This window comes from Phoca vitulina, unplaced genomic scaffold (genome assembly GCF_004348235.1).
Source record: "Phoca vitulina isolate PV1807 unplaced genomic scaffold, GSC_HSeal_1.0 scaffold6, whole genome shotgun sequence".
Lineage (NCBI taxonomy): Eukaryota > Metazoa > Chordata > Mammalia > Carnivora > Phocidae > Phoca > Phoca vitulina.
Window position 1 is genome coordinate 12,486,464 of NW_022589709.1, and position 18,078 is coordinate 12,504,541.

The 18,078-nt window shown below is 46.6% G+C and overlaps 1 protein-coding gene and 1 pseudogene across 15 annotated transcripts in view; one reads left to right on the plus strand and one right to left on the minus strand.

The window, feature by feature from the left end:
• TENM2 (teneurin transmembrane protein 2) overlaps window positions 1-18,078 on the plus strand; it is a 1,203,413-nt gene that overhangs the window by 1,087,876 nt on the left and 97,459 nt on the right. For all 15 annotated transcript variants that reach the window (XM_032403433.1, XM_032403432.1, XM_032403428.1 and 12 more), the window contains one exon: window positions 5,287-5,433. In XM_032403433.1, coding sequence (XP_032259324.1) covers window positions 5,287-5,433 — 147 coding nt within the window. The remainder of the gene's footprint in view (window positions 1-5,286; window positions 5,434-18,078) is intronic.
• On the minus strand, window positions 16,621-17,471 carry LOC116631890 (annotated as a pseudogene).

Genomic DNA, 18,078 nt, shown 5'->3' on the forward strand with positions numbered 1-18,078 from the left:
GGCAGAACATTCCTTGATTCTTTTTTAGAAAAGCCTTTTATGGTAATTATAGCTTTCTTCAAGCGCATTTATGCTCCCCTTTTTACCATGCTTTAGACATTATTTTCCTCATGCCTGATTTTTGGTAAGGCAAAAAGCCTGCCGACCTGGTAACTGTGTCATTGGAGTGTTTGTTGTTGTTTGGTTTTTGGCTTTTTTACTGTTTGGAATTTTATGTGTAGAAAGTCTTGGAGATGATCAAATTTCCACTCTGCCAAAGATGTTGGAGATTCTGAGTTCAGTCAGAAGTCATTCATTCCTTTCCCTATTTATTGAGTAGTAGCAATCCAAGAGTAAACAAGATTGACATGGCACCTGCCCTGACAGATTTACTTCATAACAGGAGTACCCAGGGCAGCTGTTCAGTTGTACACTGCACAATTCTAGGGGCACCATTCAAATTATAGTTGATTATGTGCACATTTATTATAATAATTTTCTAGCAGGTGACAGTAAAATGGCTTAAGGAATGGCTGCTACATGGCCTAGCAAGTATCGAGGAGATGCTAGACAGTTGCGATACACTGTACTGGATAGGGTAGGCTAAGATAGGGTGGGGTATGCTAGGGTAGGCTAAGATAGGGTGGGGTAGGCTAGGGTAGGGTAGGCTAGGATAGGATAGGTGAGGCTAGGATAGAATAGGGCATGATAGGGTAAGGTAGGATAGGGTAGGGCAGGATAGGGTAAGGTAGGATAGGGTAGGGTAGAATGGGATAGAATAAAGGCACCATGACAGGTGTAGTTAGCCTGGATCTGAGAGCTTTGGAAAGGCTTCCTGGAGATGACTTCTGAGTGGGGATCTAAAGGATGCGTTGATGTTAGGCAGATGAGGAAAGTGAAAAGGAAAGACTGAACAGCTTTGATCTGGCCAAAGCCTAAAGTGGTATTGAGATGGGCTAACATGAGAACCAGTTCATATAAGGTCTTGTAAGCCAGGTTAAAGACTTCAGGCTCTCCCCTGGGGCCAATGGAAAGCTGTGGAAGTATTTTGAGCAGTGTCTTGAACAGAGAGAAATGGATGATGCCTAAAGACTGGAGGCAGGGAGGCCAGTTAGGAGGCTTTCACAAGAGTCCAGAGCAAGGATGAGGAGGCTTGAGTTAATGCAGTGGCACTGTGGGTGGGAGCAGAGGGCAGATTCCAGAGATATTTAGGAGGAAGGACAGGTAGGATTTCTTATCATTAAGAGAAAAATCAGGCAGGAATTGTTTGTTGACTAAATACAAGAGGTGGTGGAGGGCAGGGGAGGGTATTAAAAATGACTCCAAGTTTTTAGTCTTGGGCATTAAAGTACATCGAGGTGCCATTCCTTGAACAAGGGATCAGAGTTTGGGGGAGAAGGGGTAAAGAGGTTAAATTCTCTTGAGTTTGAGATGCTTGCTAGCAAACAGATGAAGATGTTGAGATGCAAATTGGAGTCCAGGTCTAGACATCAGAGGGCTGGAGATGAAGATTCAGGAGTCATCAGAATATAAGGGTGTGTTTGGGTTGGGTTTTTTCAATCCCAAATTTCTGTTTCAGGTCTAATTTTTGTCAAGGCAAAAAGCCTGCCTACCTAGTAACTGTGTTGATGGATTTTTTTTTTTTTTTTTTTTTTTAGTGGTTGAAATTCTGTGTGTAGAAGTCTTAGAAATTATACCATTTCCATCCTGCCAAAGGTATTGGAAGTCTGATAGAACTAGCCCAAGACATCGCTGCTGCCCTTGAAAGTTCTCTTTTGATCTTTGAGAAAGAGGCCCCACTATCTTCTCATGCCTCTCAGGAGAGTTTATAGATAAGGCAGGCTGAAATGATCTAGCACAACCTGAATGAACATTCATTCAAGCATCTACAATGTGTGCCTGACACAAGGCCAGGCTCTGCGATCCAACAACAAACAAGGAACTCCCAGGTTTCATGGAGTGTGGGGTCTAAGGCAAGATTTCTCAGTCTTGGCACTGTTGACATTTGGGGTTGTATCGTTGTTGTGGGGACTGTCCTGTGCGCTGTGGGATGTTGAGCTGTACCCCTGACCTCTTTGCAGTAGATGGCAGTAGCATCCTCCCCAAATTGTGATCATCAAAAATGTCTCCAGACCTTGCCAAATGTCCCCTAGAAGAAGAAAAGGGAAATAACTAGCCTCAATTGAGAATCCCTAGGCTAGGGTCATGGTAGAACGTGAAGGCTCCAGAGAGCCAGCTGTCTAGCTGTGCAAAGAATCAAAAGCTGTGCCTTATCACATTCTGTATCAGTGATCCCAGAGATGGACACTCAAGGAAATCAGCAGTGCTAGCCTGAAATCCAGAAGACTCCATGTAGGAGACTTCTTGGATCCCCAAGGATGAGCCCATCAGCCCAATCCAACTTCAGTTAAAGGATCCTCTCCAGAGAAAGTTGCCACCTGACGCCCATTTGCCCTCCAGACTAATTACTTCCTACATTCTGTTTTTCCTTAAGCAGAAGCTGGCTTTGCACTTTACAAACACAACAAGTCACCTCCTCAGAAGGCCACCAGCAGAACGAACTTGTGCTGGGGGTAGCTTGGGGTTGCCTAGCAACACCACGCACCTGCCAAGGCTACTTTCTTTGTCTTCAAGCTAAAAGCAAAGTCCTGTCCATTAATTCCCAGCTACCCCGAAACTTCTCAGAGATTTGCCAGCTTCCTACTGTTCATGTTTTCATCTTCCCCATATGATGTGGAGAAAACCTGCTACTGTGGTCCGTTTATCTCACTTCAGTTGGTTGAGGGGGGAGAAAAAAAATCAAGAGAGAAAGAGGGGGTAGAAAAAGCTTCATTTCAATCTAAGCGCACAGATATTTTGAGTACGTATCTCTGACTGACATGCTAGTGTTTTTGCAAATTTAAATTTTATGTAGTAGACGTGGCTTTCCTACACAATGAGGTTTCTGTTGAGACTTTGGGCGTGATTTTAGTCAAACATGAGTCCTCAAAGTGGCTAAATAACAAAGCACATGTAATAGATGGGATGCTGAGCAAATGTTGCTAGGTCTATCATTTAGTGTATTCTGTGTGATCCATCCAACCAAAACTCTTCTGGTAGAAATTGTAAAGCTGGAGGTGGCTGGAGGTTGGAGATAGACTCCTTTCCTTGAGAACCTCTGAAATCTCCCTTGGGCTTTTCCTACTGAGTTTCATTTTGCTCCTGTAGAAATGTTTATGGTATTTCTCTGAAACTGGGAATGGCTTCTGCTCCCTGAACACTCTCACAGTATGAACAAGGGGGATGGCACTGGTTCTCCAGGCAGGGCCCCCGGGGTGGGGGGGTGGGGGGCATGGGGCAGGGGGGGTGTCACCTCCTTGGTAAGGAAAGGAATGGAAATGTGAATCTGGGCTCTGTAAGGATAGGTGTGAATACCAGCAAGTCTTTCTTGAGGTATGCAAACACTTAGGCTTTGTTTGCATCTGGATTTAGTGCTGGGCTAAGAAAACACGTTCTCTGGTAACAGTCTCCTGCTTTCTCCTCTCAAGACAGCTCAGCTTCCTTACAGAGACTTCCCCACAGAGAACTTCTCCTCTTTCGCTTACCCTCTTCTCTCAGGACCTAACCTGTACCACATTCTGGAAAGGATGGGGGGAACAAGCGTTCAAAAGTAAGATACCTTAAATAGGTACATTTCAACTCACTTTCAGACCCTCCAGACCTTTCTTCCTAGGAGGAGTCCTTTAAATTGCCACCACTGCCACGTGCACAAATTAGGTTTATTGGCATTCTCATAATGGGTTTTTGAGAGAAGAGAGGAAAGATGGCAGGTGAAAGCCTCTGGAACACTGGAGGGAGAAGTAAGGGGAGAGGCACGCTTTGATTCAGAAGATTTGGGCCAGAATGGTTTCAAATCAATTACCTCCATCATTGCAAAGCTCTTCATGCCCCCACCACAGCCCAGTCCACCCTGCACTTTGTGTGGTTTAAAAAAAAAAATACACCGCAAAAGCTGGAGATAGACATGGTGACAGAGGGGGAGACCGAATTATAGATGGATATTCGGGGAAGTTACTTCCTGGGGATAATGACATTAATGGTCATTTGGGGTCTATTTAAATGAAGTAAGAAAAACACCTACATTGCACAACTCTGTAAATTTGCTAGAAGCCACTGCATTGTGCACTTAAAACAGGTGAATTTTATGGTATGTAAATTATGGCTCAATAAAGCTGGTAAAGGAAAAATGAGAACATATCCAGGAATTCTTGCCAGCAAGTAGGTTTTGTGAGGGTGGCGACATCCTACCAATTCTGTGCTGCTCTCTGCATCTTCTAGAGGGTGACAGAGGCTCTGCTGGGGAGGCTTTCCCACCCCACTTTAGTGCCCCACCCCCTGCCACCCTTTCTCGTCTTCCCACGCCCACGCTCCCTGGGCCCCAGCTCAGGTCAGAGGGTGGTAGCCACAGTTGTTTTAGGTGCTGGAGCAATTAGGGAATTAGACAGGCTGCTGATTTCATACTTCTCCCCACCCCAGAAAAAGAAGAAAGAAAGAAAAGGTTACCACAAAATAAGAATTACTCAAACGTCACCTCATTCCTCATGCACATACACATTTTTCTCTTTTCCCTGTTCACGGCACTGAGTACCTAATCCTTCCACGGCCCTCAGACTCGGCAGTATTTTTAAATCATGCCATAAATAGGTTGAGTGATAAATAGCCAACATTTTAAAGTGCCCCTTAAAGCTAACTATTACAAAAATATGAAAATAGCCCAGCAGAACTATCCAGTTCCTTGTTATAAGAAGCTTGTGATAATCATATATAAATATATCCTTAAAATTCTGAATGATGGAGGGTACTTTGCCTCCGTCCTGGGTTGATAGGGAATTTCCTGTTTTCTGCAGAAGGTACTTGTAAAAAAAAAAAAAAGAAAAAGAAAGAAACAGGAAAGAAAGAAAAGTTTGTGTTTTTTTTTTTTGAGGTAGCCTCAATCTTGAGCTACTGGCTGGAAATTCCAGCCTACCTAGGCTTGTAAGCTCAGAGCTGGTTTAGTTTTCTGGAATATTCCCCACTCTGGGAAGGTTGCCTCAGACCCCTTCACACAGGTCAGTGTCACTGGGGACCCCCTGCATCCGGGACCCCACTGTGTCTTGCAACTGCATGTATTGCCTGCGTCCCCGACTCTTTGGAAGGCAGGCACGGGCCCCACTCTGAGGCTGGCCCGGTGGCTGCCCTGCGGCCTTGCTCCCCCTTTGCATGGCTCCCCCTGCTGCCCCAGCGCGGCCTCGCGCCCCTCCTTCTCATCCTCTCCGTTTCTCCAACCAGATGGCTGCCCCGATTTGTGCAACGGCAACGGGAGATGCACACTGGGTCAGAACAGTTGGCAGTGTGTCTGCCAGACCGGCTGGAGAGGGCCCGGATGCAACGTTGCCATGGAAACCTCCTGTGCTGATAACAAGGATAATGAGGGAGGTGAGCGAGCGTCTTCTCATTCCCAGCCCCTCCAGAGCAGGGCATTGTGTACACTTCCGTCATGAGTCATTTTTCCTGAAAGACCTCCCTACACTACTGTCAAATGCTGTTGAAAATTTCTCTTGACGCAGATGCAGCGGAGGACGGGCCAGTGAGGGTTCCTGGAGGCAAGGGCTGGAGGCCCTGGGGCTCGGTGCTGGCCTAGGACTCTCAAGCACACACCGCCACAGACAGGTGGCTGGGCCCTGGCGCGGCCCCCGGGCGCCCGTTCCTGCCTGAGCCTCCGGGGCTGGGAGTTTCCAACGAATCGATGGTGATGACCACAGTATGGGGTTCACGCTGCCCTCAGGCATCTCAGGCAGTCCCTTCATCCTTACGACCCTTAGAGATGTTACTTTACAAATGAGGGAACTGAGGCTTAGGCTAGAGTTAAGTAACTGTTTTAAGATAAGTCAACCACCAATAGTAAAATTGGGGCCCAAACCCAGCTCTGACTCCAAAGTCCACATTCCAACCAGTGGCCGGCAAACGACAGCCTGTTGGCCACATCCAGTCCACTGCCTGGTTTTATATGAGCTGAAAAATGGTTTTTACATTTCTAAAGTTTGGGAGTGTGGGGGGAATCTAAAGAACAACAATATTTCAAGGTATGTGCAAACTGTGTGGAATTCAAATTTTAGCGTTTTCTTATAAAGTTTTATTGGAACATAACAATGCCTGTCGGCTTATGTTTCACCCTCAAAGACAGCATTGAGGAGTTGGACAGAGACCACATGGCTGGTAAAGCCTAAAATATTTACTCTCTGACCCTTTATAGGAAATTTGCCAATCCCTGTTCTGAACCTCTGAACTGGATTTTCCTGTGTTATTCCCTGATGGAGTGCTAAGATTCTGGGGCTAAATGGGGTTGCGTTAGCATACGGGCTGTGTGATTTCCTAAGAATATGGAGCAGTGTTCCCTTGAGGTGTGTGACCTTCTCCCGCCAAAATTACTAACTGGTCAGAATTCCCTCAGAGCAGGTTGTTTCAGGGTGTAAGAGGATCCACGTGTCCAACTATTTGATTTAAGAAAAATGTGTCTAGTCCCACTCTGTCAATCCCTGTGCTCTGAGAATATCAGCTCCTGCCCTCACGGCCCCAGAGGGTCGGCTTAGGTAGTGTCCAGAAAGGGGCGCAATCCATCAGGGTGATGGATGAAAGTATTATTATATTTTTATTTTTCCTCATCCTCTTAATAGACACTTGCAATTCCCATAATCTATTATTGCTGTTATACTTGTACATAATGTGTAAATAACCAAATGTACATACAATGATAGGAGTACACCAATCAAAAAAAAGTTTATAGACCTGATGTAATTTACAGAGCTCCCATTCATTCATTTAGCTTCCTGAAACAGAGCCAAAATAGAAGCCACTTTAATTCATTTTTGAATGAAGTGAGCCATAACTGCATATATCCATACATTTTTTTTTTTTTCCCAAGAGAGACAGTCAAAATCGCATTACTTCTCCTGATAAGGTTCCGTTTTTGCCTCTGGTCCCTGGTGATTTCACCTAGCAAAGTGGTTGCTTACAGATCAGCTCCCTTCCTCTTCCAGAAAGGAGCCGCTGTCCTGGCTCCCTTCCCCACTGCAGGTGTCAGCAGCTGAAAGAATAGCAAATGGCTGGAATGCTGCACACGTAGGGGAGGGGGACTGACTCAGTCTCCCCAACACGCCCTGCATCATCTCCATTCCTCTCCACCAGTCCTATGGCTGATGGCAACTCCTTTCGGGAGAAAACCGATTTCCTGACATAGTAGAACTGGAAGAGGCACATGAGGTGCTCTTGGTCCAGGCCTGAGGACTGCACCGCAGGCACATAGGGCTCAGGGTCCCTCCTGGTGGGCAGAGGCAGAGCGTCAGGGAGGCAAGGCACAAAAGCAAATGAGGCAGTGATTATGCTAAAGACAATAATGGCCTTGTTATGGGAACTATTAAAGCGAACCTCCCAAGGAAGTAATTAGCCACCAGGAAAAAAAAAAAAAGCTCTGCACAGTGTTTATAAAAAGAAACTCCCAGTTAATTCAGAGTTGCTTATGTCAGGTGAGAGAGGTAGACACCGATTGTCTCTCACCTGGTGTAAGCAATTCACAATTAACTGAGTTCTTTTTTTTTTTGGAGGAGATTCCTCAGTGCAGAGTATCCTTTTTATGGTTAATTACTTCCCTAGGAGGTGTGCTAAGCATTTTGCTGTTTATTGATAAATATTAAAGTTGCTCCTCATCAACTCCAGATCCAATCCTGCAGCACACTAATTATATCACTTTTTTGTTTGTTTTGGTGGGGGTAGGAGTTCTGCCCCAGGCTCTTTCCTGCTGTGGGAGTTCTCAGGCAGGGCTGTGTGGTTTCTGACCCTGACAGTAGGTCAGAGGAGGCACCCAGGCAGAGCATGCATGTCGGCCAGGGGAGCAGCTGCAATGAACACATTTGTTATGAGCCTATGAATGGGGAAATAATGGGGTGCTTTTCCAAAGTGGAGCTGGAAGAGGCAAATCACTTTTTCATCCGGGAACACTTTACGTTTAAAAAAAAAAATCTCAGCTTAAAGTGATAGATATTTTTTATTTTAAACTGAGATAGATATAGATACAAATATGGATACAGATATTTGAAGCCCTGACAGCCTTTTTCAACCTGGGAGAGAATTAAGCCCTGGTGCTTTGCGGCCACTAGTGGTTCAGAAACTGTAGCAAAACCCCCTGGAGGGCTTGATTACACACAGATTGCTAGAACTTTTCCTCCAGAATTTCAGATTCCGCAGGTGTGGGGCGGGGTGCAAGAATTTTAATTTCAAGGAAATTTCCAGGTAATGCTGAGGCAGGTTCTCTTTGAGAACCATTGTCCTAAGACATTCATTATATGGAATGACTTGACGTGTCTCCTATGCATCTGGAATGGTACTAAGTGCCTTCCTTAGAAGACCTGAGAAAATTTTCACTCAGACATTTTCTATATTCTGTGGTGCCTAGCTGAGAAGCCCTGTTGGAAAGAGCTGCCTACGAATATCCCCCAAAAAACAATTTATGCCAGTTCCCTAACTTTTTAATCCTGTCCCTTTCAAAGTCTCCCTACACCCTGCAGCCACGTGACCGCTAACTTAACCTCAGGAAGCAATGGCTGATGCTGAAGGGGCAAGTTCTCCCTGCCATTGCCCCTGAGAAGTAGAAACAGTTCAGACAGACCTGCTGGCAAGCAGACTGCCTTTTGAATAGTGAAAGATCTTCACTTGAACTGCTCACCCCAATTTGAAAAAGAAGAGACTCAAAGAAATATTTTTGCTTACAGAAGACAAATACCGGCTCATTAAAGTCTGAGAATACACACAACATGTGCATCAAGTGACAGGCAGATAATATTTAATTATCAACACCAAGACAGAGGTGTGAGATTTAGTTCATCACAGCCAGGGGTAGGAGAAAGGGTGTAGATCTCCTCTAAAAGTGGGAACCTCGAGGTGGGGAGGCGTTGTTAGACCGTCTGGCCTGGAAAGACGGGCCTTACTCCTTCCCCACATGCCTTTATCACCCAGAACTTGGGAGTCAGGAACCCCCGCCCTCTGTCTGTACATAGCCCAGCTCTCATCATTTCAAGCCAGCCTGGGAGTCTGCTTGAAGTGCCCGTGGAATCCTATCAGACACTCTCTCTCCTGTCTGTGGGTGGAGGCCTGGAGCGGAGGGGGTAGGAAAAAGCCCTTCTATGCTGAGCTTGTCCACAGTCAACAGTGCATCACATCCTGCCTTACTGTATTAGCGAGCTGTCTGCGTCTCCCTCCGTGGTGTTAACATGGCACCAAAAGTTAGACTCTTGTTCCTTCTCCTGTCACTGCTCTGGTTGCTGAGGTGACACTGTCACATCATGATGGTTAAGAGCCTAGGCTCAGGAAGCAGTCTTTGTGTCCCACTTCTGCGAGTAACTTGACTCCTCAAGGTCTCAGTTTTCTTGTCTGTGTAATAGGCATGATAATGCCAACTCCATTAGCAGGCGTGTGGTTTCACTGACAAAATGTATGCAATACGTTTTACCAGGTGCCTGCTTCACGGGGTGCCTTCAAGAGCAGCTTGCTGCCAGCTTTAATGTTATTGCTGGTACTGTTGCCGTTATTTCTAGAACGCATGCTGAGTCCGCATAGATGGAGCCCAACCGGTAGTTTTCCCACAGTCTATAACCACTGAGGTTCTAACCAGTGCTCATCAAATTTTAGCATTGCATGACTTCCCGGGATGGTTTAACAAATGTTCATTGAGAGTTTGCTAAATGTTAGACATTGGAAAGAGGCCTTTGGAAATTCTAGGACAAATACGATGCATGTCCACAAAGAGCTCACATCCATCTGAAGAGATAAGATGTATAACACATTATTATAATTATTACAGTCAGGGCTGACAGGGTGGAAGACCCTCCTTCCGTGGGAGCGTGGAGAGGCAACTGTCATGGAGTGTGGGTGTCGGCCACAGGACAGGAAAGAAAGCCCATCACCACATTTAGCCCAACATCTTCAGTATCTCTCCTGGGAGAGTACTCAAAGCCACCGATCTGTGTGGTCAGTAACCTGTGATGGAGGCTCTTCCACCCACCAGCAGCTTCTACACTTCTCTCCCTAAATTAAGGTTTCCACGACAGTATTTCTCAGCCCACCTCCATCTGTGAAGTTTGGTTCCTTGTTTTGCTCCAAAGGAGGCTGCCTTGGGTTAAGAGATGTGGATGCTGGCCTGAGTTCCAGGCACTCCAGCCAGGTCTAAATGAGGAGAAATAACACTGGAATCTGTCCAAAGCACTTGGAACAGACGAAGCCCACCCCTTGCCCACGGCCTCCTCCCCCTTTCCCCATCCCATAACCATCCAAATTGGTTTGACATGATTCAGGGATGCTATTCCGGCATTTATCTTAATTGTTAATTAATAACACCTTGTCTGTGCATTTAGCAGAGCCAAGCTCAAGACTTCAGGGACTCTGGAAGAGTTATAGGTCTCAAGTCCAAATAGTCCCATTTCTTCATCCAATGAGAGATAAAGCTTGGTGAACCCATTGTAAATGCCTTGATTAATGTGTGCAAATCATGTTGATGGATTGGTTGGGTGGGGGACAGCTTAGAAGTACAACATTGCTCTATTAATTGGGTTGGATGAGGATTCCCCTTGCAGTCCAAAGACCTTGTGGCAAATGTAGCTGGAGCCATAAACAGAGTCCCCAATTAGCTCCCAGAGAGGAAAACAATATATCTAATGCTTACGAGGGAAATGTGGCCTTGAGGCCACGGCCAGCTGACCAGGCGCTGGATCTCTCTTCCTTGGGAGGGAAGCAGAACTAACCCCAACTGAGGACCACATGGCAACAGGGGGCTGAAATTATTCTAGATCTTCCAGTGTATTTGACTCAAGACTCTTCTGTTTAGGAAACTGAGGGTTGGGGGGTCAGTTTTCTATTGAGGTTTTTAAAAAAAAGTAGAATTCATTCTTTATCACATAGAAAAACTATAATCAGTGAGATTTTTGAGAGCTTATGTGCACCAAGCCCTGTTCTGAGCTTTGTATGCATCTGGGTAATGGGATAGGCAACCCACTGGTGGGCGCCTGCACCTCACTTTCTGTTCCTCCACACAGCAGCCTGCGAGAGAGTTCTGAATTGTAAATCAGACCGTGCCGTGCCCTCAAAGGGCTTCTCATGTAGTTAAAATCAAAATCAAATGTTTCACCTTAGCCTAGAGTGCCTTCTGTGACGTGCCCCTTTCTCTTCTCTCGCCCGACCCCCACTGCCCTCCACAGCAGCTCTGTTGCATCCACTCCCTCCAGCCCCTTGCCCTCACATGCTGAGCTTAGTCGTACCTCAGGGCCTTTGCTGATCCAGGGCCAGAAATGCTCTGACCTGGGCATTTGGCATGACCAGCTCCTTGCAGCCATTTTCCGTTCTCAGCTCAAGCACCCCCTCCCCAAAGAGGCCTGTCTTGACCTACCTCTGTCTCTCCCCCATCACCCTGTGGTTTCCTTCACAACAAATGGCGCACTCCTAAATTATCCCATCTATATCTTCCTGGTCTGTTGTCTGTGTCGTCGCAGCGGACATAGAAGTTTTATGACTGTCTCTTCATAGTTTTTCCATGCCATAGATAAGGATACAGAGGCTGGGGGCGCCTGGGTGGCTCAGTCGTTGGGCATCTGCCTTCGGCTCAGGTCATGGTCCCAGGGTTCTGGGATCGAGCCCCGCATCGGGCTCTCTGCTCAGCAGGAGGCCTGCTCCTCCCTCTCCCACTCCCCCTGCTTGTGTTCCCTCTCTCGCTGTGTCTCTCTCTGTCAAATAAATAAATAAAATCTTTAAAAAAAAAAAAAAAAGGATACAGAGGCTGGAGAAGGTAATATTCAAAATAGGCTTCCAGGTAACCACTCTGATAGACCGCTTGGCTACTTTAAAGGCAGAAGCTCATTTCTTCTCAAACACTAACAAAATTTGGAGACTGTTTCTGGAGAAAGTTCAAACAAGTACAGAACTGTTGTTGTAAAGAGGCCTCAGAAAAAGTCACCTCAAACATAGAACTTGCCCACTGAAGACTTTCTCACAGTAAATGGATTTAAGCATGGAATTTGTTTGGGGGGTTGGAAGAAGATGTTTAAAGTTCATGAATTTACCTAACATCACACCTTCAGTCTTTCCTAATCAAGTTTTTAGTAGTTTAAATGATTATTAAGTGTCTCTTAAGGGATTATATTTTTCCCTGATTAGATGACAAATCAAATATTCATCATAAAATTGTGATTAAAATACATAATTTGCAAAAAAAATGTTAATAATTTAAATCACTGTGGACTTATTTTAGGGAATTAAAGGATCAAAACACAGATTTAACTGGTGGCAAAGAGGTAACATTTATTTCCTATGTTGTCTTCCCGTATTTTTGCGTTGGCCAGAGAAACTGCCTAGATTGTAGCAAGTACCCTCTTGGTTCCTGTGACCAGCCTTTGAATAAAGGTTCAAGGGCCCTGGTGCCAGGATTATCTCCTTTGCTCCCACAGCCCTCCCCTCAGTCCAAACCAGTGGCTCTCTACTGGGGACAGCTTTACTCTCCAAGCGGGACATTTAGTAACATCAGGAGACATTTTAGGAGTCACAGCAGGGAGGAAGAACGGAGATGCTACTGGCATCTAGTGGGTAGAGGCCCAGGATGCTGCTAAAAATCCTACATACACACGACAGCCCCCACAACAAAGAATGATTGGGCCCAAAATGTCAATAATGCCAAGATCAAGAAATCTGGTGCAAGTATTAACATCTCCTGGGGACATATCTGAGGGGTCCAGACAGTTCCAGAGCAGGGAGTGTCTTTGGCTTGATGTCAGGGGCCTGATGCATCCAGCACTTACTAAGACTTTACCCACATTGCCCAAATAAATCACGACAATAGCCCACAAGAGCCCTAAGAGCCTCTGAGCATCCTTTACATAGAGGCAGATACTAAGGGCCAGATAAGCAGAGTGGCTGACCCAGGCCTCACAGCTAAAATGCAGCCATGCCAGGACTCAGTCAAGAGCCTTCCTCATGGACCCCTCACAGCAGCTGACTATTGTGCTGGGGATCCTAGCAGGGCAATCTGTGAGTGCTTAACACCCTCAGCCCCTCAGAAACACGAATTCTGCAGCATTCTGAAAAATAGCATTGGTGTTAGCTTCCCCCCCACCCCATTTTGGATTTGGAATGCATTTTTGCCACAAAGTGCTTATGCATTGGAATGCCAGGGTACAAGCAGGGGAAAGTGGAACAGTTGGACTTTAAATAGCTAGACGCTCTCTGCAGCACAGTGAGCAGCTGCCCAAGGTCTGTGCTCTTTTCTTTGACTTTCCATCTTCTCAGCCAAGAGCTCGGGGGATTGGAGAGGCGCCAAAACTATGTAGCCAAATGTGAATCCAAAGAAAACTGCAAGGTGTGCCCCAAAGCTGTGTGTGCAGTGCTCCCTCCCTCCCCAAGCACCACAAGACCAAACCTTTCCAGGGGAATTCCCTCCCTTTTCCTGAGCTCGAGGTACTTCATCATTGATCTGCCAACCCCATTTCCTGGAACTCCATGGCCACACACACTGAGGGACGCTACCTCTTTGTTTCACGGGAATCATGGAGTCCGCAAATGTCAGATGCACAAAGACTAAAATATGGAGTCCCCAGCAGGTATAAAACCCAGAGAGGGGAAGTAACTTCTTCAAGGCCAAATAGCAGGGTAGGCCAGATCCAGGCTTCCTGGCTCTAGATTCAGTACGCTTTTCTCCACGCCATGCTGTCCCCAAAGGGACCCAGTCACCCTCAAGAGATCGTATGGCTGGCCTTACTGGTAAGATCATTCTGAGACCCAGGAACTAGATAGACTAAGATAAGTTGAGGCACCTGTGTACCCAAGAGTGAGCACCTTCTCTAATTGTGCCCGTAGGCCAGCCTCCCTCAACTTTCCCTAGTCCCAGCCCCATTTACACGTACTCTTGTCACAGAGGGTGGCGAGAGCAAACACGTCCCCCCATGCCAACCACACACACACACAGCCAGGCCACAGGAGTGAATGAGACTCAGACTCCGCCACAAAGAATCCAAGGTCTGCTGGGGTGTGAGACAAACCAGCCTCTACAAAGCTGTATACTAAGGGTCCAGGATAGAATGAAGCCGAGAGCCTAGGACAGCCCAGAGAAGGGGCATCAAAGGTTTCCAGAGCAGGTAAAACTCGAATTTTGAAAGCTACAGAGGACTTAGATCAGGAATGCAGGGAAAGCATTGTGGGTGCATGTGCAGAGGCAAGGGACAGCAGTGCGTATCTGGGGACCTCGGAGAAGACTGACGGAGAGTGGAGGAGGGTGAGGCTGGGGAAGCGGGTCTGGACGGAGAAAGCCAGGCCTTGCGTGCCGCGCTGGGCAGAGTGAAGTTTACCTGAAGTATTTGCTTTGTCTTCCTGCATTCAGCATCTTGGTCTCCACAACTGTAGCCACACCTTTTCTCTCAGACAGAAGGCTGATCTATCTGCTTGGGTGATTCCTAAATACATATGCTCACAGCAGAGAAGAAGGAGTGGCCTGTCTGTATGTTTCTTCTGTTGCACGTGCACAACCTTTCACTTCGAGGGGAGGAGACAGCCTGGCAGGGTGATCAAGACGCTTCGGGGCCAGGGAGCTCTGGGTTCACGTCCTGGCCCCACCACTGATGGGAACAAGTTGACCTGTCTCTGTAAGCCTCAGTTTTGTCCTCTGTAAAGTGGGACTAATGCTAGTTGCCACCTCAGAGGATACTGTGAGCTCAGATGAGCTAATACATGGAAAATACTTAGTACAAAGGTTCTCTTAGGTCACTGGGCATCAGAATCACCTGGAAGGCATAATGCACAGATTGCCGGACTCACAGAGTTTCTGGTACAGTAGGTCTGGGCGGGGCCAAGGCATATGCATTTCTAACAAGTACCCAGCTGATACTGACACTTTGGGAACCACTGACTTGACACAATAGGTACCATTTGGGGGGGAACTCAAGTGCTGACAGAGAGTGATTCCTCCATATGTGGCATCCCTGGGCCACCTGAGGGGGAGGACAGACCAAAAAGCTCTGCGTCCCAGGCCGTGGCAGCTTGATTGGCATACGGACCCACTGTACTCAGTGAAGCCCCTGCCACAGAGCTGTGGCTATGGAAAGGGGCTCAGGACCCCAACTTCCCGGGATCTGTCCCCCCTCCCCTCTTTCAAGAGCCCTGGAGTAAAGCACAGCTGTGGGAAGAGCATGCTGGAAGAGGGTACATGGTAGCTGGCCCTGGTCTCTCCCCCTTGTGACTTCCTGGGGCTTCTCCCATCGCCCTCAGGCCCAAAGTTGATGCTGTGCCCTTTTTGGCTGGGGTCTGCCAGCTCTTGGGTCAGGCCGACTTGCGTTAGTTCTGGCTCCAGTTCTTACTGGCTGTACTCCCTTGAGCAAAGCACCTGACCTGTCCGAGCCTCTGTTTCAACAACAACACCAACTTCACAGGCCCTTTGAGAGGTTTGCCTAGCCATTTTACAGAAAGCGCCTGAATGCCACCTTATTTAAATGACAGGTCTAATTATTAGTATCTCCCTGTGTAATGTGACTTCAGAGACTCTGAACACACACACTGTTCCCAATCAAAAGCTCATCGTATCAAGTAATGCACAACATTTCAAAATCAGAAATCCATCTTTTGGTCCCTGTTCTAATGTACATTCCCCCTCAATCCCACACGCACTCATGCTGGAATGAGTGTATTTTCTGTCGCAGATCACAACCCAGGGATCTGGATGGCTCAACGAACATATTGTCTGGTCTGCATAAGGTTAAAAAAAATCCCTGAATTAGCTGCTGACATATAACAGTAGAGGATTCCATTTAACCAGCTAAAAAACTGAGAAGCTAGAGAGTAGTTTGTTCAAAGTCAACAGTGAAGTGCTGGGATTGGAGCCTGGCTCTCCTAATCCTAAATGTCTGGCTCGTTCTCCTCCCAGACCCGTTTTCTAAAAGTAGTTCTATATCAGGTTGGCCAAAGAGTCCAAAGCTACTGGGATCTGGGATAGGGAAGGCAAGGGGAATCTGTAGAGAAAGGGATGCTGCAGTCATTGGGACAAGCTTCACCTACTCCTACTTCTGCTATGCCTACTCATAAAGCACACGGCTCAGGGGGAGCAGATCCAGGGAGAAGTTACCAGCCTGCTGGGGCCCAGCACCCAAAGCACCCTTTGATGCACAACATCAGTGCTGTCGCTTCCCAGCCATCACGTGGTCCACAGCAGTGGGCATTCCCAAATCTCTCACGTGCCGCCTTGTCTGTGAGGGTTGCTGCGCAGATTTGCAAGTGCACCCTTGTCTGGCCCCTCCATTTCTTCCCGACCATTAAAGCCATGGTTTCTTAATATCTTTCCACCTCCACCTGGATCATGCAACCATTTTCACTGCGCTGGACCGTTGGTCCTCCAGCTTCCAGTCTATTCCACACAAAGCAGTCAGATGGAAGAATCCTTTCATTTTTATTTATATATATATATATTTATATTTATTTTACATATTATATATAGTATATATTATAATATGTATTATATTATATATTTATATTATATTTGTATTTATTTATATATATAAATATATATATTTTTTAGTTGAACCCATGATTGGGAAAATAACTATTTTCTTGGGGTTTGGGCAGATGTCCAGTCTCAGAACTTCTGGAATTGCTTCCTGGTGTCAGTGGCCTTGGTGACCTTGAGCGTGTAGAAGCACACAGTGTCGCTCAAGGGCTGGCACTCACACACTGTGACAGTGTCACTGATCGGGACATCCCAGAAGTCTGGGGACAGGGGCTCACATGTTCTGGCGGCATTTCTTGAATCGGTTGTACTTTCAGATATAGGGGAGGTGGTCTCGATGGGTGACAGTAGTCGTCTGCATCTTCATCTTGGTCACCACATCAGACAGACTCCACCCTCTGATGGACACATGACCAGTATAGGGGCACTTCTTGTCAAAATAGGTGCTCTCAGTGGCCTCCTTGTGTGCCCTGAAGCCCAGACCAATGTGTTTGTAGTATTTCGGGAACTTCTCCTTGCCAGTTTCTCCAAGCGGGCCCCTCTTCTTATTCTGAAAGATGGTCAGCTGCTTTTGGTAGGCATGCTCAGTCTGTATGTCCATCATCTCCCCAGATGCCTGAAAAAAGAAGAATCCTTTTAAAAGTCAGGTCATCTGATGTCCCTGTGCAAACCTTCGCTGGGCATTGCATCTCCCACAGCACATCATCTGGGTCACAGCCATCGCTCCGCATTAGCAGGCTCCTGCTTCCACTTAGCACTTACATCGTCCTCTACTCGTCTCCATCATCCAGCCCAAAATCCACCATCTTGTTCCTACTCTCAAGATACTTTTCCACCCTGGACTTTTGCACCTGCTGTTCCCTCTGCCCAGAATGTTCTCCCTCCAGAGGTTTCCAGGACTTATTTCCTCATCTCATTCAGGCTTCTCCCAAACATTACTTCTGGGATGCTTCCCTGCCCCACCCCCATCTAAAACAGCAACCCTCCTCCTCCATCACTCTCCTGACCCTTTACCCTGCCTTACTTTTCTTTAGGACACTCTCACCTTCTCAAAGTCTGTTATACATTTCTTTGTTAATTGTCTGTTTCCCCTCTAGAATCTAGGTTCCTAACTACAGGGTTCTTCTCTGTCTTGGTCAACTCATTATTAAATGAATTGAATGAATGGAAGTTTTAATGAGAAGTTTCTAGGACAGAAAGCAGTTGTCTTTTATTCAGTACATTATTTTAGTATGAATACATTTCATTTTAGGACTAAAAAAACACATCCATACAATGACACCCAAGTCACTACATACCATTCACACCCTTTTATTAATGCAAAGAAAATCTAAAGGTAAGATACATTATTTCTTTTCAGTAAGACGTGAACATGGTTATACTGCTCTTCATCTCTATTGTCAACTTGGCTCACCCTGAATATGGACTTCGCATGGGCCGGCGGCAGTAGGTATGCAAGCTCTGTAGGAAAGGCAGGGGCTGCCGAGAATCACGTTGGGTGAAGCCCGACCTCCCAAACCATGGCCAGCCTGGTGAGGCACAGAGTAGTGAAAGAGGTCAGG